Source organism: Crinia signifera, chromosome 4, assembly GCF_055691185.1.
Source record: "Crinia signifera chromosome 4, ASM5569118v1, whole genome shotgun sequence".
In the NCBI taxonomy this organism is placed as follows: domain Eukaryota; kingdom Metazoa; phylum Chordata; class Amphibia; order Anura; family Myobatrachidae; genus Crinia; species Crinia signifera.
The window spans coordinates 156,942,483-156,956,099 of NC_139220.1; the positions used below are offsets into that span (position 1 = coordinate 156,942,483).

The 13,617-nt window shown below is 42.1% G+C and overlaps 1 protein-coding gene across 10 annotated transcripts in view; it reads right to left on the bottom strand.

The window, feature by feature from the left end:
* Window positions 1-13,617, bottom strand: part of CADPS2 (calcium dependent secretion activator 2) — a 547,338-nt gene that overhangs the window by 439,016 nt on the left and 94,705 nt on the right. For all 10 annotated transcript variants that reach the window (XM_083182838.1, XM_083182837.1, XM_083182844.1 and 7 more), the window contains exons 4-6: window positions 8,961-9,041; window positions 7,921-8,157; window positions 1,759-1,880 (exon numbers count right to left, since the gene is read on the bottom strand). In XM_083182838.1, the coding sequence (XP_083038964.1) occupies window positions 1,759-1,880; window positions 7,921-8,157; window positions 8,961-9,041 (440 nt within the window). The remainder of the gene's footprint in view (window positions 1-1,758; window positions 1,881-7,920; window positions 8,158-8,960; window positions 9,042-13,617) is intronic.

Here is a 13,617-nt window from a genome sequence, read left to right on the forward strand (position 1 = left end):
TACATATTAATGTTGATTTGAAGGTTCCTTAAGTACTAAATGTGAATAAATGTTTTGAATGAAATATGATAAAAATAAACCATTGAGCAGATTGTTGCTCAGGGTCAAAGATGCAAATTTATTGTTGTACATAATGTACTTACATAAACCACAAACATAAATTGTCCCTGTAGACTGTCTAAACTCTTGGCACCTACGGTGCATCATCTGTAATAAGCACTAACATTCAACCAGTAATGCTGTAGCTTCTAAAGAAAACTTACAGAAGTTCTGCTAAATGCATTTAACAGAAGAAAAATCATCATCATCTATGTCCTAAGAGATTAATAAGGTGCTTTGTTATCTTTGTAAATCAATAGACTTGTCATGTTGTCATTCTGCTAAAACCACAATAACATTATCATCTTCAGTTAAATCTCTGAAGATGAAATGTAATTGCCTAATTAAGTTGCTGCCATATTTTAAGGAACACATTGATTTGGTCAGCAGTATAAGAAATTACAGCTTCTTATTGGTTATTAAGTTCCAAAGTTGTCCGATAAACACAAGCAGAGTCACTCTGCATCAGATTGGATTCAGGCAGCATCTAAAATGAGATCATTTTACATAAAGCTATGATATTTGTCAGTCTTGATTACCACAACACTTTGACCATACATTTACATTAAAAGAGGTTGGCAATAACATACATAACATTATAAAGCTAGACAGCAAGGTAGACTGAAACACATGTATGTACGTATTTTAAAAAAAAACATTTCTTAGTGGCATCAAAGGTTATAAAAGTAATGCAATGAATGAACACTCCTACGCAGAGAAGACCTAGGATTCAGCTGATATGTTATCTCAACAAGGAACACTGTAAATATGATGAGATGCAGTTTAGAAGCATTGTGTGTTCCCTCATGTTTAGCTTCAACAAAATGACTTCCAGTTTAATCACGACCACATTTACAAAAAGCACAAAGTAATTAAAAATCGATTGGCTGCACCAATGTTTTCCCCACTGAGCTAAAAATAAAACTTTGGATGGCCACAGAGGTTTTGGTCTTTAATTGGTTGCGTGAAATTTAGCTGGGCTAATTTCTGTAGGATTTTTTTTTTGTAAGTAAAAAAAGAGTTGCGACTTGGTTTGGAAACCCTTTGACACCCCCCTAAATGATTACTTATGCAATATTTCAACTAGCTGATCTAATAATTACTGTACATGTACCAGCACAGAATAAGGGTTAAAGATGTGGAACAATATAGGGGATGTTGTATGGATGGGACATGTGTTAAAACATTGCAGGTCGGAGGAACATCTTCAATTTTAAAAATATATTCAAAAGGGACATAAAATGACTCCCAAAAAATATTTAACAGGTATTTTAAAGCACTCCTCAAAATAAGAATAGCATTTACCTACTTAAAAAATGTATTCTATGAATTTTTTAACGATGTTAAAAAAAAAAGATCAGCCAATTAAATGCCATTAGGAGCTCCAATTATTTTAAAATATTATCACACCCATAATATCGTCAAATTGTATAGGAGTATCTGGAGTACACATAGCAGTGGTAATCAGAAGTGCAACAGTCAAGTACATTTCTGCCCATAAAATCTTGCGGCCAATTCATTATGACCACAAATGGATATCAAGTGGTTTATAAGCATTTAACTTACATTTAAACATGCAAAAAAAAAGAAAAATCTAATACCCAAGTTTATGAAGCCTTACCTGTGTGATATTTATATTAGAAATTTTGTATCACTTACTGAGGTCTTGAAGCTTCAGCTTGATCTGTCTGGAGTTTTTCACCTCCCTCTACTTCCATAGTACAATAAACAATTCTGTTTGAAGCAACAGATTTCAAGCCTTGGACTTCTGAGATAACAATCTATAGGAGTAGAATAAATAACAATAATTTCAGCAATAGGATAAAATGCTCAAATAATATACAACTAATAACACAAAATGAAATAAAATGGTTTTAAAAAAAATTACATTGATCATTCATTTGGGGCCCTAAATTTCTTAATGTGCCAAAGACCTTTACAAAAACTATTCAACCTTTGGGACAGCCTGGATATAGACTTGTATTATTTTTGGATACTAGATCGAGATGGCAAAAATATTACTATACTAGTGGTCTATTACTAGTGGTCATAGGTAACCATCGGATTGTATTACTGCCACAATTTACAATGCCAGGGTTGCTGCTGCTGTAACCACCGATAGTGAAGAAATCTGATTACTAAAGGATCAACACAGGAAGAAAATAGGATAAAGTGCTGAAAAAAAAATACTACCTCCCAAAGAATTGCCTGACTGATGTTTCCTTAATGTTGTTTAGCATCTGTTCTATTAAACAGCAGAGGCAAATCCAGATAAGTATTATGGAGAGATTGTCAAGTTTATGGTAATAAGAGCAGATTAAAACTTTATGGTAGTTATCAGAGGTTTAACAATACTTTTATGAACTTCATAGCAATCTTTAATAAAAACAATGCATTTATATAAAGTAGAAAATGTCTCAATTTTTTTGGCTTACGAATACTCTCTCTACTCACAAATTCATGGCTGCTGTAATGTAGAAATGAACAGGAGGCGTCCATCCTGGCTGGGTTATCGGGCAAATGTATCTTACAACACTGGTTATCTCCTCACCCCCGCCCATTCATCTCTTTAAAGTAAAACTTTTTAATTTTTTCAAAATGGAGTGGATAGAAGCATCTCTACTAAAAGGTAGACACATTTATATACACCATACATTTTTCACAAGTTGATGACTATCTCATGTAAATCAAGCTATCCAATGTTTTCTGGAATCACTTTCTCTTACTAAATAAACATATTTTATTGTTTGTTGATACTATACATGTAAACCTGTACTGCTCTCATTTCACCTACATGTATCCTATTCAAAACTTGTAATGTATACCCAAAGTTACACATGCTTCTTTTATTTTTTTTGAATGTCCAAATAAAATTTTGAATAAAAAAAAATAAAAATAAGAAATGAACAGGAGGCAACCAACTGTTGAGACAATCACAGGCTTCACTATGGTTACTGGTACAGCAACCATGGCCTGACCGCTAGGTGAAGATTAGAGTATGGCACAATAGGGGAGACATTGGGTCCTTCGCAGGAGGGAATGCTCCAAAGCTGCACTGACAACCTGATGGCCAAAGGCACCTCGGCAAAGGTGAAGGTGTCAAAATGGTAAAATACAATAAAAAGTATGAGCAGAGGAACACGTAGCTGCCCAATAGAGCTGCTCAGTAGAAGCCCCTCGGCACATAGCCCAGGAATGCCCAATTATTTGAATGGAGTGAGCCCTGACAGATGTAGAAACCGGCTTCCCAGAGAGCAGATAAGCCTTATTAATGGCCATCTTCATCCAACGTGCAATCTATTGCTTAAACGCAAGCCAACCCACTTATGCTCGTAGTAAAAGGACATACAAGCAGTCAGTTTTCCTAAAAGGCTGCGTGCACTGGACATAAGTGTGCAAAGCTCGCACCACATCAAGATAGACCATGACATCATCCAAAGTCAAATCTGTAGGAGAAAAAGATGGGACCACTAGGTCTTGATTTGTATGAAACAAATTTGGAAGGTAATCAAGCTGGGTACCAAAAATAGCATGATATGGGTGAAAACACGCTGTGCAAAGGCAGTAGCCAAAAAAAAAAAAAAACATGTAAGCCAATGGAGAGCAACATCCGTTCACGGTTTAAACTGAGCCTTTTGTAGAACCTGAAGAACCAATGAGATGAACTGGTGGAATAAAGGGAGGGTGAAGGTGCAGAACGCCCTGTAAAATGTATGAACACTGCCAGTGTGGAGTGTGAGCAGCCATCACCATTTATACCAAAGAAACCCTACATTGGATGTACGTATCTTTTTCAAGTTTTTTTTTTTTTTTTATATTGCAAATTTTATCTGGATGTTTTTGGATTCGCTGGAGTCCTTTTTTTACATATGCTGTGACCGTGTGTGGTCCTTATGTTGTACCCCCCTGTTTTTATGATCCATTCGGCTGTCATGGGGACAGAGGTTGTGTATTTGGAATAAAGAACTTTTTTACTTTTATAAAAAACACCTAGTAAGGAGAGTTTTTTGCATTCAAGTGAACCTTCTACGGCTAATCATATTCATCATTTTTTTTGGGTATACATCTTTTTACTGGACCCAATGGTGAATCTATCATAAGGAATACAAGATCAAAGAAACCGTTATGAGAGTTTCAAAACTTACTAAATCTTAAGTCGGGTACGCACAAACCCCCCCATCTCCTTTCTATTAGAAGAAATCCCCTGGTACATGCTGCCCTTTATGTTTCACACGGTGAAGGTTTACGGTTCCTGTTTATAAAGATACCTTTATACACTTAAAAAAGCACCGTACAGTGTGAGTCCTGGTACGCTCCCTGTATATATTCACCCTCCAGATATAATATCTGTAGCTATAACACTGAATGATATCTTACACACTGTATATGTGTTCCACTTTATTTATGTCGACTGGATGGGGATCTCCATAATCCACTGAGTAGACAGAGGACGCCGAGCAAAGAACCCGCTACGGGCCTGTACACCATCTGAAATACCGGAGTGGGGTACGCCCATCATGTCTGAACATCTTATTATATTATATTTTTTTCACAAAGAAACCTTTATAGGTGTACCCCCACCGTTCACTTGGTGAGTGAGGTACGCCCACAAAAAAGGAAAAAACTTTGTTCTGTTTCCTGGAAATTTCTGTTCTAGGAACTAAACAAAGGATACACACTAACACGAATATTTCGTTTATTTGTTCACTTGTATGCACATACACTGGGAGAACGAAAGGTTGATGTAAAGAACCAGAGGGTCCCTAAAGATAACGCTACGTGCCTATACCCCTCCGCTGATACCGTGAGTGGGGTACGCCCATCAATTTTCTCTCACAACTGCTTTGAGTTTAAATGAGGAACAGCACATAACAGTTGGTTTTCTCTTTATTTGGCTCTCTTTCATATTCCATCGAGTGTGAACATTCAAGATAGTGATAAGACCAAGGGAAACGTCGCCGCCTGATAGTCTCACCACTGATCTTTGCGCCTTAGGAGTCCGGAATCCCAATCTTGTTGTATTGTATGATCTTGTAAATTGTAATTAGGTGATAACTGTGGGATAGTACAGACTCGAGGCTGCAACAGCGCCAGCAGGTAGCCAGTTCCTATAACCCCCTTCTTTTTGCAGCTGGGGAATGAGCCACATTCCTCTGAAATAACACAGAGCACCGAGATCTGAACTTTTAGCAAAGCCAAATGAAGACCCGCTTCAAAACCATATAAGGCAAGGCAAGCACCTGTGATAAGCGGTACGTACATGGGTTCAACCAACGTGTAGAACACCAGGAGAAATACTTGTACCACACCTGTTAAATGCATTTAATAGAAGGCTTTCATGCTGAGACCAACAGTGGATGAAAAAAAAAAACACTTTGCGCTCGGTCTCAGCTTAAATACAAGTTATGAAGTAGTCAATTTTTTACAGCTAAAAATAAGACTCTATGAATGTGTTAAAATGTTACAATATGAATAAATGTATATTTGTATACATACAATGTCAATAAATAAATGTATACATAAGATCTATCAATAGGTTAACAAGTGGCTAATGGCGGTATACACAAAAAAAAGGGTGGGCGGGGGAGTGGCACAAATAACGACTAACCCACAAATTCAGTCCAATTGGAAGTTTTGATAAGTAATTGATTCTTTATCTAGAGTACATTCCTTTAGTGTGAATTGTTAGCTTGTAAAAGTATGATACCTTGGTCCCAAAGGAAGGGGTCTGCCCGACAACGTCGTTTGTGCACTAGTCGGCATTTGGTGAGATCAGTATATTTACAAGCATCAACTAGTTTTGGCTTCCTCAGGATGGTTCGTAGAGTGCATGACTGGGTCAAAAAAAACCCTGCCTTTTAGGACTGGCCATTTAAAAGTCCACCTGTCAAAGCCAGATGTTGAAGGTCCAGGTGAAGACAGGGGCCCTGTGTTAACAGGTCAGTGGCAAACGCCATGGAGGAGCGACTGACAGTCTGAGTAGATCGGCATGCCATGCACACTTGGGCCAATTTTCTCCACTCAAACATGCAGAGAACTCTCTGAAGGAGCAGTTGGTTGGAAAAGATACTCTGTCTGAAACAGGCAATGGACATGTGAGGATGTCTTTGAGAAATGCAACGGGATCACTGGTGCGCGACATGTAGCAAGGAAGATTGTAATTGTGGCGAGAGGTGAATAGGTCAATTTGTGGTCGATCTGAGTGGCAAATCCACTGCAGAAACACTTTGGGGTAGAGGGACCTCTCCCCCGAATGAACATCCTATCTGCTTAGAACATTGCCGTCCCAATTTTATAGACCTGGGATGTAAACCACAGAGAAAGACGGCAGGAACTTCTCCACCCAACGCAGAATGTGAGCCACTTCGGCCATTACTACTTTACTTCAGATGCCTCCCTGGCAGTTAAAAAACTCCAGGGAGGCACCTGCCTTGTGGTCCTGGAGGAAAATCCTTGCCTGGCAAAGCGCCCTCAGTTCCAACATATTTATGGATAGGCGGTGCGCTCCTGTGGACTCCAACGACTCTGAAAGTAGTGATACTCGATTATTGCCGCCCTGCTCCTGAGGCTGGCGTCGGTGGTCAGAATGACCCAATCCAAGATAAGAAACGGGCCTTTTGCACATTCCATGAGTAAAGCTACCAGGACAGGGACAAGTGTCCCTCGAAGGTGTGAATTTCTGCAACTTGAGACAAAGAGGGGAACGATTCCAAGTCCTGAGAAGCTCCCACTCTAGCATCCTGGAGTGGTACTGTGCATACTCCATCTCAAAACAAGATACAAGTTTCTGGATGAGGTCCTGCACAATCTTATTTTGTCCTCTGGCATTAACACTTGCTGTAACCTGGAGTCCAGCAAGGCCCTGAGGTGAAAAATTCGTTGAGATGGTGTCAATGTGGATTTTCACCAATTTATCAACCAACTGTGTGCTTGCAACATCTGCAAGGTGTGGTCTGGATGATATTGGAGACTGGCATGAGAATCCCCCATAGAATTCCACATAAGAAGGAAATCATCCAGACAGAGCAGCAGGATGCGGATACCATAAAGCATAAAGTGAGCCATCATCACTGTAAATGACTTTCCTAAATACACAAGGTGTCCAGTTAATAGTCCAAAAGGTTAGAATCTGAGCTTTTATGGCAAATCTGAGAAGTTTTAAATGATCCTCCAGAATGGGGATGTGAAGGTACGTATCATGTACATCCAGGGAGGCCATGTAATCACCTTGGTCCAGGGCTTGCAGGATTGAGCGCAGAGACTTTATCTGGAAGCTTGGAACTCTAAGAAAATGATTCAGGGTTCGCAGACTCAGAACCTGTCAGGAAGACCCATCTGGCTTGGGAACCAGGAAATGGTTTGAATAGAAGCCGGTGCCCTTTGCATGGGCAGGGACCAGAATTACCACCCCTGTGGAGAGGAGACAGCTCCATAAGATCATGCATTCCACATTCCTTAAATGGACAGAACAATGATTAACTATCTATTTTCTGAATTGTTTTTAACAGCCCATATCTGCTGAAATTGAACATTTACTTAAACAAGTGTACTTTTAACATGCTCAGAAAAACTGAATCATACAATAACAAAGGCACCAAACCTAAAAAGGTGATAAAATGGAGAGTGGTAAAAAATCAGCCTGTCCTTTTTCAAACCCAGCCTGTAACATGGCAGTTAGGTGCTGATTGGCTGGTGTTTTATCACTCCACTTTATCACTTTTTGAAACTTGGTGCATCTGGCCTATAAGCTACTGAGAGACATGGTTAGCATAATTCTCAGAGAAAATAAGGAATCAATAGCAACTTCACATTATTTCATACCTCTAAAGTAAATGAGAGTACAACATCAGATTTTGATAGCTGAACATCACTTTCATCTCCGATTTCAAGGAATGCAGAATTCTGGCAACGTTTTAACTTCTGAAGTTTAAACTCCTGGCCACCTTTGGATACTGGAAGACTTTCTAAGTTGGCCATCAATAAATTTACTGAGGCTCGTAGCTCCTCTATGAATATACCCTCCATCTCTTTAGTTAAAAACTTTGGAAATTTCCTTTCCTTTATAAAATAAAAAACATTGTTTTAGATAATTATTCAGGTAATTCCATAGGTTTTGTTGTACTTTAACATCAGTAAAAATAAGCAAATGATGCACTCATCTCTTTGTGGAGTTTTACCATGTATGTACTGCATGATATACTGTACAAAACCTACAATGTGCCTACTACTATGGGGTATATTTAATGGGGCAGTGAGGGAGATGGCGAGGATGGGTTGTTTTCGTTTAACCCCCTTGCCCTATTCTATTTTTCAGGAAAATCCGCCTGCATATAGAAGCGAGCCTCGCTGTTTTTACGGCTGCACTCGCCGTTTCCACCTCGTTTTTTAGAAACAGCGAGATGGAAACGATGAGTGCAGACAGTGGGTTGAATACTGAGGGCGGGCTATGACCGCTAGCGCCGTCATAACTCGCCAAAACGGCATTGAATATATGCAGAGAGGAGGCTTGAAATAGGCATATTATACCAGTAATGCCCACATAAATATAAATCTATATTTAGCTTAAAATTATGACTTGAATCTGTGTGAGTGAATACAATTTCAGGAGTTTAATGATGTACTGTATAGCTATTACAATTATATGAAGGTCATTATGTGTTTACTGTATGTATTCATAGGATCACATTTTTCAAAGTTATGCACATTGTAAAACTACATGTCTATTACTTTGATTTTTTGTAAGTGGGTTTGCTACTACAAAGTAGCTGTCCTCGCATTAGGATACCACATAAATGAAAGGAACTCCTGACCATCTATTTTGCCTTTTTGTAGCTAAAGGGACCGTTTAAGACACTTATCACCTTTGCCATTTGTTCTGCCACTTGTAGACGCCCATCAAGTTCTCGTCGTATCTGTGCTGCCTGCTCATCTGCATTATCCAGCTGGAATAGAGAGATGGCATATGTGATTAATACCACAGAAAATAAAGACTTTACAGTACATTTACAGTACCCCTCATGGTGAGCATGGAGCTGTGAGGGGAAGCACCAGGGCCAGCCTATGTAGCAACACTTCCCCCATCAGTCCTTTGTAAAGGTGTCGGTCCCCTGCAAAGGTGTTCATGTCCCGTCCCCCCACCCCCCCCCTGCAGCATACATCTACCCCACCATCTGCTTTTCCTGTAATGTGTACCTTCGGAGATTGCACACCCTGCTAGCTCTGACCTATGTAATGCACCAAGCTGGTTGCCTCAGATGGTCTCTCTGCGGGCAGGATGTGGATCACGTGGATGTTTCTGTGCAGGGTTGATCATACTACTACACAAGTATTTACTTTCCAATATATTGCATTGGGTCCTTGTATGGCTTGCCTCCTACAGTGTAACCGTCGTAGTGCACCCACCATGGCTGCCTCATCTGGTGCACTTGTGGATGGGATGAAACTTACATGGACCTGAGTATACATTGAAATCACCCATTTTGGGTCATTTCTTTTAGGGGTAATCTATTCCACCCAGGGTAATCCTATGCAGAGCACCTAAAAGGGCTGCCGCACCTGGTACCTTGTCAGGGTGGAGTACAAAACCAATGGAAGTTATCCAAAATGCTGCCCCACTCCTGCATTATGCTTACTGTGTGCTCAAGGGTTTCTTTTATCTGTGACTTGTCTGTTACTGTACTACCTACATCCTCTGTATTATGTACATTGTTTTTAATGTCTGTAAAGCGCCTTGAGCCCTGTTGGAGAAAGTGCGCAATATAAATTAAACTTACTTACTTTACCATAAAAATTGGTAATTTATTTAGGAGCATGTAACTCCAAATCTGATTCTGGCAGACTGAGCATAGGGAATGTGTAGTTCTTAATTTGAAAAAGGACAGCCTGGATATAACACGTTATAGTGGTTATTTACACCTTTACAAAATCCTTAGCATTGACTGCTAGCCATTACTTGAGATTGCAGTAACTTTCTGATGAGGTTTTTTTCAAATATGACTCTATAACCATCAACTATACATCTTATAACTTAATGTCTGTTGGTCTGGGTTGTTTATCTCCATCAGACAGACCGACATTGAACACCATGGTCTCAGACAGGTTTATAGGTAATTGTCTCAGACAGGTTTAGGCCAAGTATCATCACAATCACTTATCAGGGAGCTGTGGGCCGGTACTATGTATAAATAAATCCCACTAACATGAGTGAACACATTAGATCACATGACTGAGCATTTTTTCCCAATGGTCACAAACCTTAACTATTTTCAGCTATCACCACTTTATTATGCTACACCTGTAAGCACTACCATCATTCACAGAGATCGTTCTCACAGAGCAGCAGCGCATCCCTGCCTCAGTGTCAGACAAACACATTTTTGACAGAAAAATTAGTCAACATTACTTCATCTCCCAAAAAACTGACATCAATCCTTAGCAAAGATGACTGCTAGGGTTACCACCCATCCGGGATTACTCCGGACAGTCAAGTAATTAGACCGGGTGTCCGGAGTCCGGACAGGTGGCGCTCCCGGACTATACAATGTCCAGGAACAGGTGCGGGAGATCATGCGCTGCCGGGGAAAGCCAACCAGAGACCGGCAGTGCTGTGACTGACTGTGAGGAGGATGAGCAGGAGCAGGTCTGTCTGCGGCTATTTCAGTCATCCAATCAGCAGGTCCTGATTGACAGCCAGACCGTGCGCAGGGCAGGCGTGATATTTGAAATCGCCACAGACTGACCTGCTCTGGTGTCTGATTGATATAGCTGCACCACCAGGCAGGTTGCAGAGCAGCACGTTCTCCACTGCCCTCCACCTTGGCAACAGGCATTTGCCCCCCACCTTGGTAACAGGCATTTGCCCTCCCCGTGGCATCGAGCATGAAGGCCCTGGCATCGGGAATGAAGGCCCTGGCATCAAGCAAGAAACCCCAAGCAATTAACATGGAGGTAGGTTGCATTTATATGGCATAATATGTAATAGCCATTACGGTATGTGGTATATGTAATGGGCATTATGTTTGGAATAAAGTGTAATGGGCATTAGATTGTGTGGCATAACGTGTAATGGGCATGTAGTATACTTATGTAATGGTTGTGTGACGTATAATAGTCTTTATGGTGTAAATTTTTGACGTGCGCTTCTGGCACGCACTGTGCTTGTTTTCCTGGTACTCTTTACCTAGCACGGCGCCCACGATCTTGATCGTGGGCATCGTGAGGTAAAAAATCGCGTCGGTCGCGTTGTATGCGGGCTAAAGATGCCCGGACGCGACGCGACCGACGCGATGTCCACGATTTCCCCATTGAAAACCATGTTAAACATGGACATCGCGTCGGTCGCGTCGCGGCCATCGTGTGCACATTTATGGCCAGCCGCGACGCGACCGACGCGATGTCCATGTTTAACATGGTTTTCAATGGGGAAATCGTGGACATCGCGTCGGTCGCGTCGCGTCCGGGCATCTTTAGCCCGCATACAACGCGACCGACGCGATTTTTTACCTCACGATGCCCACGATCAAGATCGTGGGCGCCGTGCTAGGTAAAGAGTACCAGGAAAACAAGCACAGTGCGGTACGCGTCCTCCGACCTTTTCATACCCCCACTATCCACGTCGGCGTGGAGTTGAGAATAGAATAGTGTGGCGAGCGCAGCGAGCCACCGAGCCCGAAGCGTGGCGAGCGCACGCGGATACCTTCACAGCTATACGCGTCCCCTCGCGGGCTTCACAGGTGTCCATGGCGTACGCGTCCTCCGACCTTTTCATACCCCCACTATCCACGTCGGCGTGGAGTTGAGAATAGAATAGTGTGGCGAGCGCAGCGAGCCACCGAGCCCGAAGCGTGGCGAGCGCACGCGGATACCTTCACAGCTATACGCGTCCCCTCGCGGGCTTCACAGGTGTCCATGGCGACGCGGACACCTGTGAAGCCCGCGAAGGGACGCGTTTACCTGTGAAGGTATCCGCGTCCCCTCGCGGGGCTCTCTGCGCTCGCCACGCTTCGGGCGCGGTGGCTCGCTGCGCTCGCCACACTATTCTATTCTCAACTCCACGCCGACGTGGATAGTGGGGGTATGAAAAGGTCGGAGGACGCGTACCGCCGCCCCTCGCGGGCTCGCTGCGCTCGCCACGCTTCGGGTTGACGTTGATCGTGGGGTGGCGTAAACAATTGGGGGGGCCATTTCAGAGTTCAGGGTAACTATTTGGGCTCTAAGGCCCATTTAACATTGTTTCCTATGGCCACATCGGGTCCATTGAGGCATTTAACAGTAAAATCGTGTCCATCGGGCCTTTTAACATTGATTCCTATGGCAAATCGGGAGCATCGCGTCGCGGGCATCGCGGGTACATTTATGGCCGGCCGCGACGCGACCGACGCGATTTCCATGTTTAACATGGGTTTCAATGGGAAATCGCGGGCATCGCGTCGGTCGCGTCGCGGCCAGACATAAATGTACCCGCGATGCCCGCCGTGCTAGGTAAAGAGTACCGTTTTCCTTCTTTTTTAAGAAAAATTGTTGAGCCCTGGCATAACGTGTAATAGGCACTATGGTATGTAGTATAATATGTAATAGGCATTATGGTGTAAATTTTTGGTGCGCACCTTCAGAGCGCACTGTTTCTTTTGTCCCTTTTTTATTTAAAATTGTCCACTCATGACATAACGTGTAATGGGCATCATGGTGTGTGGCATAATATATAATGGGCATCAGTGTGTGGCATAACGTGTAATGGGCATTACAGTATGTGATGTGACGTAATGTGTATGTGTATATTACCGTGTGCGAAATCAAGATTAGATTTGAAGCAAATGTAAAAAAACAAAACATAAGGCGGGTCAAGGGGCAGGGCTGGGTCAATGGGTGGGTCATTGTCCAGGAATCGCTCAACACAAAGGTGGTAACCCTAATGACTGCTTTCAATTATGATCTGCTCAAAGAACATTAACAGAACGGTTTTCTTATTCTGTATCTGTTTCTCCCTAAATCATCTCGTTTAGGACTATTTTGCATCAATAGGGGCCATTTTAAAATGTAGATATACCACTCTTGGGTATGCAGTTATGCTATGTAATATGCACACCTTTGGGGTGGTTGAACACACTGGGCCACCGATTCAAAAAGTTGCTATTTGCACAATAAACACGGGTTTATTGCAGTGTTTCTTAAACCTGGTCCTCAAGATCTTACATACTGTAGGTCATGTTTTCCAGGAAAGAGTTAAAAAACCTGCGGTTTGTTGCAACTAATCTTTACTGGGATACGGTCATTAGGTATACAACAACTAGGTTGACACCACTAGATCGACAGGCAGCAAGGTCGACATGGGTCAAGGTCGACATGGGGTTTTTCACTGTTTTCTTAGCCAACATGTGCCGACAGGCGGTATTTCATGCCCTATTATCCACTAGGGCAGGGCTGGGCAACACCGGCCCTCCAGATGTTAATGAACTACACATCCCAGGATGCTTTGCATTAGTTTTGCTATGTGGCCATGCTGAAACTGATGCAAGGCAT